The 16,310-nt window shown below is 44.9% G+C and overlaps 1 protein-coding gene across 1 annotated transcript in view; it reads left to right on the top strand.

Annotated features, from left to right (window-relative positions):
• Positions 1-15,892, top strand: part of acsl3a (acyl-CoA synthetase long chain family member 3a) — a 34,337-nt gene extending 18,445 nt beyond the window's left edge. The window contains exons 7-15 of the mRNA XM_060074114.1: positions 456-579; positions 1,033-1,104; positions 4,620-4,759; positions 6,083-6,255; positions 8,704-8,778; positions 10,884-11,075; positions 11,338-11,452; positions 12,987-13,144; positions 15,481-15,892. Coding sequence (XP_059930097.1) covers positions 456-579; positions 1,033-1,104; positions 4,620-4,759; positions 6,083-6,255; positions 8,704-8,778; positions 10,884-11,075; positions 11,338-11,452; positions 12,987-13,144; positions 15,481-15,638 — 1,207 coding nt within the window. The 3' untranslated portion in view covers positions 15,639-15,892. The remainder of the gene's footprint in view (positions 1-455; positions 580-1,032; positions 1,105-4,619; positions 4,760-6,082; positions 6,256-8,703; positions 8,779-10,883; positions 11,076-11,337; positions 11,453-12,986; positions 13,145-15,480) is intronic.
• The last annotated feature ends 418 nt before the right edge of the window (positions 15,893-16,310 follow it).

Below are 16,310 nucleotides of genomic sequence, written 5' to 3'. Positions count from 1 at the left end.
AATGGTTGCCGTTGAAGTAAGCCGTAAGCAGCATTAGCGCTCGTGCACGGCTCTGTGTCGAGGGGTTGGGGCAGGGAGTCCTGAAGGGTGGGGGAGGAGTTAAACGGAACTCCGAAGAGAAGCTAATTTCAAATCATGCTAGCTCTCTCACATCGTACAGTATAGCTTTAAGTTAGGATGAGAAGTTTGGATTTTTTCTGTAATGAGGCTCCGGATCTCCAGACCAGAGGCTCCATACATCCTCTGCTTCACAACCATCAGGACAATGTTCTCAACAATACAAGTATAAAATCCTTTGTATTTTTTTCCTTTTATAATTAAATGTGACCTGCTGTGTTTCTGTGCGTGTGTGTGGTTGGGTGCGTGTATGTGTTGGCGTGTGTGTGCGTGGACGGGGACGCGTGTGTGTGTGTGTGTGTGTGTGTGTGTGTGTGTGTGTGTGTGTGTATTTGCAGTGAGGAGGACACCTATATAGGCTACCTGCCGCTGGCCCACGTGTTGGAGTTGAATGCAGAGCTGGTGTGCCTTTCCCACGGCTGCAGGATCGGATACTCCTCCCCCCTCACGCTGGCTGACCAGGTGCACTTCCCCAGGACGACACAGAGTTCTTCTCAACTATCGTGTACTGTCACACTTCTACCTGGTAGTACTACATGGTAGTACTACAAAGTAGTAGTAGGAAGTATCGCCTTGTCCAAGATATTATCAAAGGCCCATACTTATTTTGCTGCAGTAGTTATCTTACTGTTGATAACATTTGTTTTAACACAATACCATCAATAAAGCATGGATGAGTAGCAGGTCTAGTGGCGCAGCATCATGGGATGATTATGAATCACCACTGAAGAGGGAAGGGAGGCAGGAAGAAGAGAACAATCACATATTCATAATTATCTAACCCAGCCACCTATTTGACATGGTTTACGTATGTTTCTATGATGAGATCAGAAAGTGCATGACTTGACCCTTGGGTAAACTGAGGTGGCGGTACTGTGTGTGTGTTTTATGTTCATCATGTCTCCTATGCCCTAGTCGTCTATGATCAAGAGAGGCAGCCAAGGGGACAGCAGCGTGCTGCAGCCAACGCTGATCGCCGCCGTACCGGTACGTTAACCCACTGAAACCTGCTTATGTTTGTCCCCCCTGTCGGGCCAAACCGCATCTAGATGCCCTCGTGATGGAATCTCATCCTCCATCCTCCACATGCCTCATACCTCCCTGGGGCCTCATTACAGAAACTTCCTAACTCTGAAATTCTATCCTATCTTAAGATAGGAAGACATTTAGGGGTTTTGATATTACAGAAGGAGGTTTCCTAACTTATCTTAGGAAGAAATCTTTAGATAGGAATTTAGCCATTACAGAAGCCATTCCTAAATTAGGAATTTCTTAAGTTAGGATTCCTAAGTTAGGTGGCCATACGACTTGTCCTAAATTGAAAATAACTTAAACAAAATTCAGCAACACTGCTAGTAGGTCTGTATTACAATGAAGACGAGGAACATCAAAACAGAAACATGATGGCTGAAGGCTACCGAGACCGCATATTGATTTGTTAAATTTTTCTCTGTTCCAATACCCGCCATGACCGTAGTACTAGAGCTACTAGCTTGCCGTTATTAACAAAGATCCTTTATCAGCAGTCTCTGTTAACGTTAAAAGTAACTTGTTCTATCAATCTCATGCACATTCTGAGTGCAGAAACAGACATAACCTGACGATTGCCGGTCGAAAAAATCTGATTGACAGAACAGTTAGGATTACCTTAATTAAGGCCCTCATTACCTCATTAGGGGCCTCATTACGGAATAAATCCTAACTTCTCATCCTAACTTAAGTTAGGGACTCAAAGATAGGAAAAATCCTAATTTCCTATTACAGAAGCAGTCCCTAACCTGTTGGCCGTTTCCTATCTTATTTTTGGCATCCTATCTTTTCTTAATTTAGGTAATCCTAACTGTTCTTTCAATCAGATTTTGCGATCGGCAATCATCAGGTTATGTCTGTTTCTGCACTCAGAGTGTGCATGAGATTGATATAATGAGTTACTTTTAATGTTAACAGAGACTGTTGAGGATCTTTGTTAATAACGGTCAGCTAGTAGCACTAGTACTACGGTCATGGCGGGTATTGGTACAGAGAACAAGAAGAGGTAGTAATAAAGTAGTAAAGTAATTCTTCCGCCAAATTCAAAATGAAATGTCTTTGCAGGCGATAAAATTAAATTAAAATACACAATTACAATGAAGACGAGGAACATCAAAACATAAACGTGATGGCTGAAGGCTACTGAGACCGCATATTGATTTGTTAAATTTTTCTGACCATATTTTTATTTAATTTTATTGCCTGCAAAGACATTTAATTTTGAATTTGGTGGAAGAATTACTTTACTACTTTATTAATCCTCTTCTTGTTCTCTGTTCCAATACCCGCCATGACCGTAGTACTAGAGCTACTGGCTCTAGTACAAATCATTATGCGGTCTCGGTAGCCTTTTAGCAATCACATTTCTGTTGTGATGTTCCTCTTCTTCATTGTCATACAGACCTACCAGCAGTGCTGCTGCAATTCTTTTAACTCATTGACAGTTATTTTAAATTTAGGACAGGGTCTATGGCGACCTAACTTAGGGATCCTAACTTAAGAAACTCCTAATTTAGGATAGTTCTGTAATGGCTAAATTCCTATCATAAGATAAGATAGGATTTCTTCCTAAGTTAAGTTAGGAAACCTCCTTCTGTAATATCAAAACCCCTAAATGCCTTCCTATCTCAAGATAGGATAGGATTTCGGAGTTAGGAAGTTTCTGTAATGAGGCCCCAGGTCCTTAATTGAGACAAAGATAATTTGTCTACAAAGGGCGGCGTGCATACTTTTCATTAGCCTTTTACATAATCTAAATCTTTTGTGTGTAAACATTTAAACACACACACACACAAACACATGCACGCACAGACACATGCTCATGCACACACACACACACACACACACACACACACACACACACACACACACACACACACTCACACTCACACTCACACTCACACTCACACACTCACACTCACACTCACACACACACACACACACACACACACACCACACACACAAGGGCGGTCGTGGAGAGGGAGGGTGTCTGGAACCATTCACAGCTGTAAACAGTACGTGAGAAGGCCCTGTGTGGATGTCCCCATGACATTCATACACACACACACACCCAAGGCAAAATGTTTGCTATGATATCTACATGAGTGTTCGTCATCCCATGTCCATTTCCTCTTTCAATCTCTCTGTTTTATTCTAATACACACACACAGGCATGGGCACACACACACACACACACACACACACACACACACACACACACACACACACACACAGACACACACTGGCCAGCTGTTTTTAATTGTTTGTTTGTTGTGAGTATTTCTCTTCCTCTCTGTGAGCTCTCTGTGGAAGGGTTGGTTTGAGTGGGTTTCTGAAGGGCAGACCATCTCCTTAGGGGTTCCAAGAGCAGTCGGAAAGCGACACAGTGTCCAGTCACACAAAACTGGAGCTCAGCATCTCACGATACCAGTCCCATAAACAGAGTCCCAGCATCCGCCTCAGACCATTGCTGCTCTGAGGCGCAGCATGCTTCTCTGCTGAACAACCACAGAGAAGTTGCACCACGTTACCAAATAAGCATGGAACGAACAAAAGCCAGACTATGATGCTATGGTCCCAGTGTTCACAGTCCCCCCCACAGCCCAATACGAGGCAGTTCTCTTTTAGTATTAGGAACTAGCCTTTAAACACCACAAGGTGATCCATATCACGCAATGTCTCTGTTCCTGTTGGGTTCCTGATCTCCAGCTGCTGGCTGAGGCCTGGCTTACTTCAACCTGAACACGTTGTTACTCAGACCACTGGCCAATAAGAAGTCATCTGCAGTTTACCAGAGCAGATAATGAAGACATAATGCTAGCTGGAGGCAGACTCACCCTTACAATGTCTTCTTCTCTTGCCAGAGACTATCTTGACACTATATATTAAGCTTTTCGTAGCAGACCTGTGGACGGTACATCCATCTGAGAGAGCCATCTGAGAGCTCGAGAGCCAGCTCCCTGTCACCCCACACTGCAGCAGACCTGACACATCGCGCAGGAATGCTAGGGGCTGGGGCTGGGGCCAGGCCTGGTGGCTGTGTTAGTAGCTGAGGTGGACCCAAGGGAGGGACAGTATCAGGGGGGTGGCTGCTGGGCTGGACTAGGTCCGCAGGGAAAGGAGACAATAGTCTGGGACCCACATTTTAGAAAAACTCGTCCCCATCAAACTTCTAATGCTTTTGGGTTATCTTCTGTCTGACTGGTATACAATGTTCACCAATCTAGCAGTCTCTCTCTCTTTCTCTTTCTCTCTCTCTCTCACTCTCTCTCTCTTTATCTTATTCTCTCTCTCTCTCTCTCTCTCTCTCTCTCTCTCTCTCTCTCTCTCTCTCTCTCTTTCTCTCTCTCTCGCTCTCTCGCTCTCTCTCTCTCTCACACACATGTTCTTTCTCTTTCTGTCTCTCTCTCTCTCTCACACATTCTCTCTCTCTTTCTCTTTCTGTCTCTCTCTCTCGACGCGCTCCTCCACAGGAGATCATGGACCGCATCTACAAGAGCGTGATGGGCAAGGTGGAGGAGATGAGCAGCCTGCAGCGGACCCTCTTCGTCCTGGCCTACCACTACAAGCTGGAGCAGCTCAGCCTGGGCCTCGCCACGCCGCTGTGTGACAAGTGGGTGGTAGGAGGCGGGCACATGAGACCTGCCAATAAACACATTTTTAATGGCCTGCATCAATGTGTCAATGCTGCACATGTTAGGTTTTACACATGCGTCAGTCACACATCTCCTTGTTCTCTTCACTCCAAGACCCTGAGTGTAGAGACTTCAGCCTGTAATTTCTCCTATAGCCCCATAATCTCCCAGCACTCTGACTTCACTCCAAGACCCTGACTGTACAAACATAACTACTCCTATAGCCTCATGATCTCCCCCGCTTCCTGTCCTCCAGACCATAATCATCATGTCATCGCTTGTCTTCTCTCTCGTCAGTGCTTTTACATAGTTTTTCCTTCCATCCTCCCCCATACATGTTTTGATTTCTCCCGGTCTGCATTTCCCTCCATTCATCAACTGCTGTCACAAATGAATCAATCATAACTTCTGTGCAAAAATGTTTCTAAAAGTTACACGATTGCAAAAAAACCAATGGTGGACGTCGTCTGTGGCATATAGTGGACATTCAGGGTTATTCGGGAGTGGATTGTTTTGCGTGATGTGTGTCACATACTGGAGAATAAATCAGATTGTGGTTAATTCTCTGCTAGACCTCATTCTCTGAGGTCATTTCTGATCTGTCCAGTCTAAAACCCTTCCCGTCAATACCCCCATTAGCCTTTGTGGCTAATGAGCCAACGACGCTAAAGACCTCGGGCAGGAGGTCTTTAGCGTTATTCTCTCCAGCCTTCTTCATGCGTTCAATCTTAGGTTTGTTTGGTTTAAAGTGGAAGTGAACCCCCTGTTTCTGCTGGGAGTCCACCCCTCGGAGATTTAAAAAATGTGTTTTGGGTTGAGTTTCTAGGAAGGAGGGAGCGTGTTGTCCCCATGGTTATGATCCCTGGTCACTCTGTGATTATTTTCTTTAAGAAAGGGCAGTCGTTGCAAACCATCTTTAATGATTTGGTTTATTGATGCTGTTGGCATATGAAGAGAATGTCAACCAATGTGTTATAATGTATAAGTGTTATAATGAATGACGTTGCATATGAAACGCGCCACACACCATGGCGTTATTGTAGCGCGCAATCGGACCATATCAGGTCTAGCGGTTTAGAGCAGTTGTTCCACCTTTCCTTTGAACTGCGGTCGGGCATTTCCGCATCAGGTTGCATTGAAATAAATGCATCCACTTTTTGAGAAACACAACCAAATCCACTAGGTCCGCCCATAACATAAAACACACAGACAAAACACACATGGTAATAGCACATTCACAGGTTACTCCCGGGGTCTCCTCTAAACCGAGTTTATGTTGTCCCCCTTCCCCCTGCTCCCAGGCTGGTGTTCCGGAAGGTGCGGGCCCTGCTGGGGGGCCGGACGCGGGCGGTGCTGTCGGGGGGGGCGCCCCTCTCCGCCGCCACACACCGCTTCATGAACGTGTGTCTGTGCTGCCCGGTGGTGCAGGGCTACGGCCTGACGGAGACCTGCGGGGGGGGCACCCTCAGCCAGCGTAAGGACCTCCACACACATATATATATTCATGTATATATACATATATATAAATATATACAGGACTGTCTCAGAAAATTAGAATATTGTGATAAAGTTCTTTATTTGCTGTAATGCAATTAAAAAAACAAAAATGTCATACATTCTGGATTCATTACACATCAACTGAAATATTGCAAGCCTTTTATTATTTTAATATTGCTGATTATGGCATACAGCTTAAGAAAACTCAAAAATCCTATCTCAATAAATTAGAATATTTCCTCAGACCAAGATTTATAACAGCAAAACAAAATCAAACATTTGAAAATGTCAATTAATGCACTCAGTACTTGGTTGGGAATCCTTTTGTACGGATTACTGCATAAATGCGGCGTGGCATGGAGGCAATCAGCCTGTGGCATTGCTGAGGTGTTATGGATGCCCAGGATGCTTCAATAGCGGCCTTTAGCTCATTTGCATTATTGGGTCTGGTGTCTCTCTGCTTCTTCTTCACAATACCCCACAAATTCTCTATGGGGTTCAGGTCAGGGGAGTTGGCAGGCCAATCGAGGACAGTAATGCCATGGTCAGTACACCAATTACTGGTGGTTTTGGCACTGTGGGCAGGTGCCAGATCATGCTGGAAAATGAAATCATCATCTCCATAGAGCTTTTCAACAGATGGAAGCATGTAGTGCTCTAAAATCTCTTGGTACACAGCTGCATTGACTCTGGACTTGATGAAACACAGCGGACCAACACCAGCAGCTGACATGGCTCCCCAAACCATTGCTGACTGTGGGAACTTCACACTGGACTTCAAGCAACTTGGATTTTGCTCCTCTCCAGCCTTCCTCCAGACTCTAGCGCCTTGACTTCCAAATGAAATACAAAACTTGCTTTAGTCTGAAAACAGGACTCTGGACCACTCTGCAACTGTCCAGTGCTTCTTTTCCATAGCCCAAGTCAGACGCTTCTTCCGTTGTCTTGAGTTCAGGAGTGGCTTGACCATGGGAATACGGCTATTGTAGCCCATTTCCCGGACACGTCTGTGAACAGTGGCTTTTCATACCTGGACTCCAGCTTCAGTCCACTGTCTTTGAAGCTCCCCCAAATTCTGGAAGCGGCTCTTCTTCCCAATGCTGTTAAGGCTGCGGTCCTCTCTCTTGGTTGTGCAGCGTTTCCTGCCACATTTCCTCCTTCCAACAGACTTTTTGTGAATGTGCTTTGAAACTGCACTCTGTGGACAGCCTGCTCTTTTGGAAAAGAGCAGGCTGAAAAAAAAAAAAAAGGATGATGATGAGGTCTTACCCTCCTGATGGAGGGTGTCAATGATGGTCCTCTGGACAGCAGTCAGGTCAGCAGTCTTCCCCATACTTGTGATTTAGTTTACTGAACCAAGCTGAGTGTTTTTAAAGGCTCAGGGAAACACTTGCAGGTGTTTCGAGTTAATTAGACGATTCAAGTGATTAGTTAAATAGCCTGCTATTATACTTTTTCATGATATTGTAATATTTTGAGATAGGATATTTGAGTTTTCTTAAGCTGTATGCCATAATCAGCAATATTAAAACGACAAAAGGCTTGCAATATTTCAGTTGATGTGTAATGAATCCAGAATGTATGACATTTTCATGTTTTTAGTTGCATTACAGAAAATAAAGGACTTTATCACAATATTCTAATTTTCTGAGACAGTCCTGTATATGTATGTATGTAGTAGGTAGGTAGGTAGGTAGGTAGGTAGGTAGGTAGGTAGGTAGGTAGGTAGGTAGGTAGGTAGGTAGGTATTTATGTATGTGTATGTATATACATATATACATATAAATATACATATACTCTATATATATACATATAGAAAACATATACATATATAGACACATATATATACATATACATATAAATATATATATTTATACATAAATACATACATATACATAGCTATATACATATTCCTATATGTATAACATGGTATCAGAGCCGTGTTCAGGGGTGTGCCCACACAGCTACCAACTCAATCCAAATGTTAGAGAAAATGGTTGTTTCTGTGATCAACATGATGTTGTTATCCCCCTGCTGGAAGGACTGATTGTCAAATGGGATGTTTGGCCTTAGTCCAGCACGTTTGGTAAAGTGTACATCCTCCACCCTGGGTTGTACTGGGCCATTCCTGGATCAGCCACTCAACCAGTCTCCCAGTCTCTTCCTCAGACCATTGTTATCATAGGCAGCCCTCAAGTCATATGACCCTTCAGTGGGGGGGTTCGATGGAAGTTCCTTGATGGGGCAAGAAGGGAGGAATGTTCACCAACGTCAATGAAGATAAATAGCTTGTCTCTCTTTGTGTGTGTGTGTGTGTGTGTGTGTGTGTGTGTGTGTGTGTGTGTGTGTGTGTGTGTGTGTGTGTGTGTGTGTGTGTGTGTGTGTGTGTGTGTGTGTGTGTGTGTGTGTGTGTGTGTGGTTACAGTGTGGGACTACAGCACTGGGAGAGTGGGAGGACCACTGGTATGTTCTGAAGTCAAGCTGAAAGACTGGGTGGAAGGTGAGTTACTTGGGAAAAGTATTGTGCACTCTCCCTCAAATCAATCTCCTCTTATCATATATCATGCCTAATATCATGTCCCCTATCATATCTTCCTCATATCATATCTCCTCATATCATATGTCATATCCTATCTCATATCATATCGTCCTCATATATCTCATATCATATATCATACCTCATATCATATCCCCAATCATATCTTCCTCATATCATATCTCCTCATATCATATATCATATCTCATATCCTATCTCCCCCATATTATATATTACCCTCATCAGATCATATCTCCATCATATATCATATCCTATCTCCCTTATATCATATCCTATCATATCTCCCTCAAATCATAACTCCCTCATATCATACCTCATATCATATTTCCCTAAATCATATCTCCCTCATATATCATCTCATATCATATCTCCCTCACATCATATATAATATCACCTCATATCATATCTCTTCATTTAATACCTCATGATATGAGGAGATATGATATATCATATCATATTTCAGGGGATTTTCTAGAAAAAATTCACAAGGGGGTTGCGGTGCGTAGCTTTTGAAAATGTGAGGTACAAATGGATCATTCTGAGGCTTGTGAAGGACCAGTATGTTGACTCGTATAGTAAGGCCAAATTACTCAAAATGGCTAAGTTACCATAGATGCAGAACATTACATACAGTAATGTATATAGAAAAAAAAACACGTACTTCGGGAACCTGCTGGAAGAACACTTTATCTTTATTATTTAAATTTCTTCTCAGACACTCTCAGATTCACTGAACTGATAAATTTGGTTTCGGGAGAAGAGATAAAAGCCCGCCTACACTGTAAACTGATTGGTTGACTTACCGATCCAGGCCAATCAGGAGGCGCCTGAGGCTCACGTGCACACTGCCTCATGCACAGTTTCTAGTAGGGCCCGACCGATTTATCGGCCTGCCGATTTAATCGGCCAATTATAGCCTTTTTGAAAATAATCGGCATCGGCCAAAAAGACGCCGATTACAACCGATTTTTTTTTATTTATTTTTTTTATAAATGTTATTGCCATTAGTATCCTGCAGATTGCGCTCCTACTCGCCTTGCTAACTAACAACTTTAGCTGGAGTAAAAAAGAGGAGATTGAATTTTACCGTACAACATGAAAGCACGCTCGCTCAGGCAGCTGCGCGCTCACCTCACCAATGTACACAAGACGCGTTGTTTGAGCATGTTGTGCCTGTTTTTCTTTAGGTCCCAGGCCATGTTAATTTGTTATACTGTAGACTCTAACGGTGAGACCATACTGCTCAGCACGCACGTGTTAGTCACTGCTCACGAGCGCAGCACATTGGGAGTTAGTTATTTATTTTACATTTTACATTACACTCATTTTTGACTGTAAATGTATTCTAAAACACTCAAAGGTTCTGCATTCAATTCACAGATTCGTCAAAAGTGTTTAAAGTATATTTAAGGTATCAAAAACTACGTTTTCTATTTATTTATTTTTTTTTATTTATTTTTTTTAATCGGCCGATTAAATCGTAATCGTAATTTGTCTCTGAAAATAATCGGCATCGGCATCGGCACTCAAAAATCAATATCGGTCGGGCCCTAGTTTCTAGATCCCTCTCTGTTGTGCTGCGCGCTCGCTACACAGATGCGAACGCGGTTAGGAGCACGTGTGTCTCCTGTGCGCGGTCTTGCTCGCTCGCTCTCCATTCCGGGAGATTTTAAGTAATTTAAAATTTTCGACAAGGAGGCGCTGGGTTGAAACAAGGAGGCGCAGCGCCCCTCTTTCCCGGTTTAGATTAACCCCTGATATTTCCTCATATCATATCTCATATCCCCTCATATCATATCTCCCTCATATCATATCTCCCTCACATCATATCTCATATCCCCTCATATCATATCCCATATCCCCTCCTATCATATCTCATATCATATCTCCTGACCTCATATCATTATAATATAATTGTCTAGCTGCAGCTCTTCTCAGAACGTTCCTCTGAGCATCAAACTCCAACTGCTGAATCTCTTGGTGGTTACTTCTCTTGTTATATTTTGTGGCCTACATGTCATAGTTCACCTCCTCTCCTCCTGTTGTAGCTGGTTACCGTAGCACCGATAAGCCCTACCCACGGGGAGAGATCCTGATTGGTGGAGGCAACGTATCAATGGGTTACTACAAGAAGGATTCTAAGGACCAGGAGGACTTCTTTGTTGACGACTGCGGGCAGAGGTGGTTCTGCACCGGAGACGTGGGAGAGGTCCACCACGATGGCAGTCTGAAGATCATTGGTGAGGAGGGAGGGAGAGAGGGAGGGAGGAGGGAGGGAGAAGGAGGAGGGGGAGAGAGGGAGGAGTGATGGAGGAGGAGGGGGAGGGAGGGAGGGGGGGAGGGGGAAGGCAGGGAGGGAGGGGGGAAGGGAGGAATAAGTGAGGGAGGGGGGAGAGGGAGGCAGGGAGGGGGAGACAGGGAGGAGGGAGGGAGGGGGGAGGAAGAGAGTGATATGGGTGTGATGAGCATACAGAGGATGCTAAGGTGTCTTTCCTGCTGCAGACCGTAAGAAGGACCTGGTGAAGCTCCAGGCTGGAGAGTATGTGTCGCTGGGGAAAGTGGAGGCGGTGCTGAAGAACTGCCCACTGGTGGACAACATCTGTGTCTATGGCAACAGGTGTGTGTGTGTCTGTCTGTCTGTCTGTCTGTCTGTCTGTCTGTCTGTCTGTCTGTCTGTCTGTCTGTCTGTCTGTCTGTCTGTCTGTCTGTCTGTCTGTCTGTCTGTCTGTCTGTCTGTCTGTCTGTGAAAAGTATAAGAGAAACAAGAACTGGACATTAAATAGTTACTGGACATTAAATAGTTAGAATAAAATAAAAAATATAATAATAACATTAATAAATATAGTTGCAAGCAACCATGAGGGGGTCCTAACCCTATGGCCTAACCCTAACCCTAAGGCCTAACACGCGTGTGGCGCGACAAATCAAAACTTGTCGCCGATTTTCTCTAGCGAATAATTTGCCCGAAACGCGTCTCTACGTTCACTTTGTATGGGATTTTGTCACACCGTCGCGTTTGGTGTGAACGCACAGTAACCCTAACCCTAACCCTAAGGCCTAACCCTATCCCTTTACCGGAAGTTAAAATATGAAAACAAACATCAACGCATACTGTGTCAAAATCCACTGTCAAACTGAATTTATTTTTAATTACGTGTGTACCGCTTTAAGGCCCAGCCTGCATTGTAGAATGGCCTCGGTTCAGAAAGACAACTTCAAACAAATGCATCCAATTGCTATTTTCAGATATCGACTTGAAATTTGGAATTGGTAGGCTAAATAGACTATAGACTATAGCCATATTCGACTGCCGAGCCTAAGTGTTTTTGACGCAATGTTAGAGCTGTTTAAAAATCTGAGATATGCATGTATTTCACTTTAAAATGTATATCTCTGCCGTCTTTGTCCTTATTGCTATGAATTTAACACCATGTAGTCCCACCGTCACCTGGTACATGTGTGCTGAGTTTGCAGCTTTTACCACTTTCGGCGCCAATGGAGTTAATGTGTGGGTGTTTGGTCAAGTTGTGGTCACTGCACTATATCCAATGGTCTGACCGTATGGGTTACAGTGTAAAAGTTGTTCATCATGACTAATGGTGCATGTATAACAAGTTTCATACATATTGCACTATCCTAGTGGAAATGGCAGCCTGTTGGGTATGTTGCAATTCAAAGGCTTGTTATAGCGCCACCTAAAGTTCTACAAGCCAGCCAATTTTCAGAACTTTTGACCCTGTTGTTTTTGAGATATGGTCGATTTCGTCAGGAAAAGAAAAATAATAATAATACCGACGATTACAATAGGGTTCCTACAGATTTCGTAGGACCCCTAATAATAATAATAATAATAATAATAATATATAAAATAGATGCAGCATAGACAGGTGTGAAATATAAACAGACTCTTTAAACAGATTGTTATTAAGTGGCATAGTGGTGAGCTAAGTAGCTCAAACTTAAACTATCACATGCCCTTAACCTCCTAACCCTGTGTGTGTGTGTGTGTGTGTGTGTGTGTGTGTGTGTGTGTGTGTGTGTGTGTGTGTGTGTGTGTGTGTGTGTGTGTGTGTGTGTGTGTGTGTGTGTGTGTGTGTGTGTGTGTGTGTGTGGGGGGTCCAATAACCTCCTCACCATGCTGTGCTGTGCAGTGAGGAGTCGTACGTGATTGGCTTCATGGTGCCCAATCAGAAGCAGCTACTGGAACTGGCGTCCAAGCGTGGTGTGAGAGGCTCATGGGGAGAGCTCTGCCGGCACCAGGCCATGGAGGAGATGGCCCTGGAGGTCATTTCTGAAACTGCGCTCGCAGGTGAGAGCTGTGATGGGATTCAGGGATGTGTGTCTGATGACACACAGCCCCTTCTATCCGTGGTCTAACTGTACGTTCACACCAAAAGCTGTGAAAGATGCAAAATCGCCAAATAGCTCAAAACGCAACGCTGTCCACAATATTTACAGCTCATATCGCTCTTGCATTTTCTCGCGTATGTTTACTGGGACCACCCACGCCGACGAGAGACATCTACATTCCGATTGGCTGGTGGTCATTTATAGCCGAACGCTAGTAGCTCATTTGCATAGATGAGTTGAGCTGTTTTCAAGTCTCATTTACAGCTTTAAAGCTATCGCTCAAGCGTTTTATCGCTCCAATCGCTTTATCGCTCATGTCTAATAGAAAGTGAATGGGCGTTTATCGCTCAAAACGCTTTGCAGCTTTTGGTGTAAACGCACAGTAAAGGCTGCTCGCTTTAAACCTTTAACTACATTATTGAATTATTTTCAGTTTATCAATTAATGAAAATATATGTATATAGGAACTGGTGTCTCTGATGCGTGGGAGGCTGTTTCATAAGGTGGTCCTCAAGTAGATGTTTCATAAGGTGGTCCTCCACTAGATGTCTCATAAGGTGGTCCTCCACTAGAGGTTTAATAGGCTGGTCCTCCACTAGAGGTTTAATAGGCTGGTCCTCCACTACATGTCACATAAGGTGGTCTTCCACTAGATGTTTCATAAGGTGGTGCTCCACTAGATGTCTCATAGGTGGTCCTCCACTAGATGTTTAATAAGGTGGTCCTTCACTAGATGTCTCATAAGGTGGTCTTCCACTAGATCAGGGGTTCTCAAAGTTTTGACAACTGAGGGCCCGCTACGGCAAAAGCCTGGTGCCTGCAGCCATAACAGCACTTAATAAAAGGCCAAGATAAATCAACCCCAGTCCTACTCTGTGTAGATGTTTTATGCAGATCTGTGTAGATGTTTATTTGTCTGTTTATTGTCTGTCGGCGTGCGGCCCACATATGCAATATACTGTGAAGTGAAGGGGACAATAAAATCTAAAGTCTAAAGTCTATTTAGGAACCCAAAATTTGACTGAGGGCCGCCAAAGGAAAAAAAAAATGGCGGGAAACGCCGTCAACATCCCAGTGGTAAAAAAAAACATTGCACCGTGGACCTCTGGGAGTGAGGTCAAGTGAGGTCTAAATCACGAAACTGAGGTTCACCCTTTCAAAATAATGTGCAGTCGGATTAAAACTAACAAATGTAAAAGGATTTAATTGAAAGCTAGAGAGAGTCGAATTTTCTCTTTATATTTATTTAAATTAATATCGCACTTTGAGAACCAATGCACTAGATGTTTCATAAGGTGGTGCTCCACTAGATGTCTCATAGGTGGTCCTCCACTAGATGTCTCATAAGGTGGTCTTCCACTAGATGTTTCATAAGGTGGTGCTCCACTAGATGTCTCATAAGGTGGTGCTCCACTAGATGTCTCATAAGGTGGTCCTCCACTAGATGTTTCATAAGGTGGTCCTCCACTAGATGTTTCATAAGTTGATCCTCCACTAGTTGTCTCATAAGGTGGTCCTCAACTGGTTGTTTCATAAGGTGGTCCTCCACTAGATGTTTCATAAGGTGGTCCTCCACTAGATGTTTCATAAGGTAGTCCTCCACTAGATGTTTCATAAGGTGGTCCTCCAAGGTGGAGTCTGACTGGAGGTCCTTATATCACTTAAAGGGGCAGTGACCTCCGTTTTTTTGTTAACGTGTAGAAGTATGACTTCTATCATAAACAAAGTAATCTATGCCATTTTGTCCCTGTAACTACAATACGGCCGTCTTTTGGAGATGACGAGTGTAAAGCCCAAGTTTAGCCTGTTCCCTGGACGAGCGAGGGACCAACGAGGCGGACCCTGGGTGGGCTCAGGGCACTGGGACCCAGCGGGGGGGACCCTAGGCGGACCCAACGGGGGGGACCCTGGGCGGGCTCAGGCACTGGGACCCAGCGGGGTGGACCCTGGGCGGGCTCAGGCCACGGTGTGTGTGGATCTGCCTTGGACACTAATAGTGAAGCGCCAGGTGTGCGTCCATTTCATACAAACGTGGCTCATTATAGTTCTGATTCACACCAGTGGTGTCAGATAGGTATTTTTGTTGTGGTTTTCTATTCAAAGTTGCTGCGGGGCATAACCATAGGGATAACACCCTCCCTCCTTCTTAGAACTCTTAGTCCCAATCCGTTTTTCTCAAATCTCGTGCTGTTGGAATCCAAGCTGGAACAGGGGGTTGCACCTTGCCCAAAGGAGTGAGGCAGCAGCAGGGAGTAGGTTACGGTGAGGTGACAGTCTCTGTGTTCCGTCCTGCAGGCGAGCTGGAGCGCTTTGAAGTCCCCTGCAAGCTGCTGCTCAGCCCGGAGCCCTGGACGCCCGAGACCGGCCTGGTGACCGACACCTTCAAGCTCAAACGCAAGGAGCTGAGAACGCACTACCTGGACGACATCGCCAGGATGTACTGCAGGCAGTAGCGCTGCAGGCAATAGCGCTGCAGTCAGTAGCTTCAGGCCTCATCAGGCAACGAGCCACGGAGATGAGACCAGCAGGGAGGAAGGAGAAGCTACAACAACGACTAGAGCCCTTGTGCCCTCCTGACCCGCCTCCCATCACCCCATTGTCCCCCCCCCCCTTTACCCACTCACCCCTCTTCACCCCACCCCCTTTACCCCATTCTCCCCCCCCTTCACCCCATCCCCCTAGCCCCCCCCCCTTTACCCCATCCTCCCAGACCTCCCCCCTTCACCCAATCTTCCCTGCCCCCCCCCCCCCCACTTCACCCCATCCCACCAACCCCCCCCCCTCACCCCATCCTCCTAGCCCTCCCCCCCTTCACCCAATCTTCCCTCCCTTTCACCCCATCCTCCAAAAAGACAGAAGCAACCTGAAGGTGTGATTGATTGTGTGATGACCAAAGGACCCAGAGTCTGAAGGGAGAATAATCCATGAGACATGGATTATTCATGGGAGAGGCATTTCAACGCCCCCTTGTTCAGTAGTATTTCTGATTTTATACTAACCTCTTGCATGGTCTGGAAGACAAAAGGCTGTGCCGATACAAGCTTAGCTTTGTAGACTAATAAAAAGAGCTGTGACCCTCTCAGCCGGTGCTGCTTGGAGTTCCTCAGGGTATGGCCTGCTGGACC

This window comes from Gadus macrocephalus, chromosome 16, assembly GCF_031168955.1.
Source record: "Gadus macrocephalus chromosome 16, ASM3116895v1".
Classification (NCBI taxonomy): Eukaryota; Metazoa; Chordata; class Actinopteri; order Gadiformes; family Gadidae; genus Gadus; species Gadus macrocephalus.
Note: the sequence above shows the minus strand (reverse complement) of the source record. Positions and strands in the feature narration are given on the sequence as shown.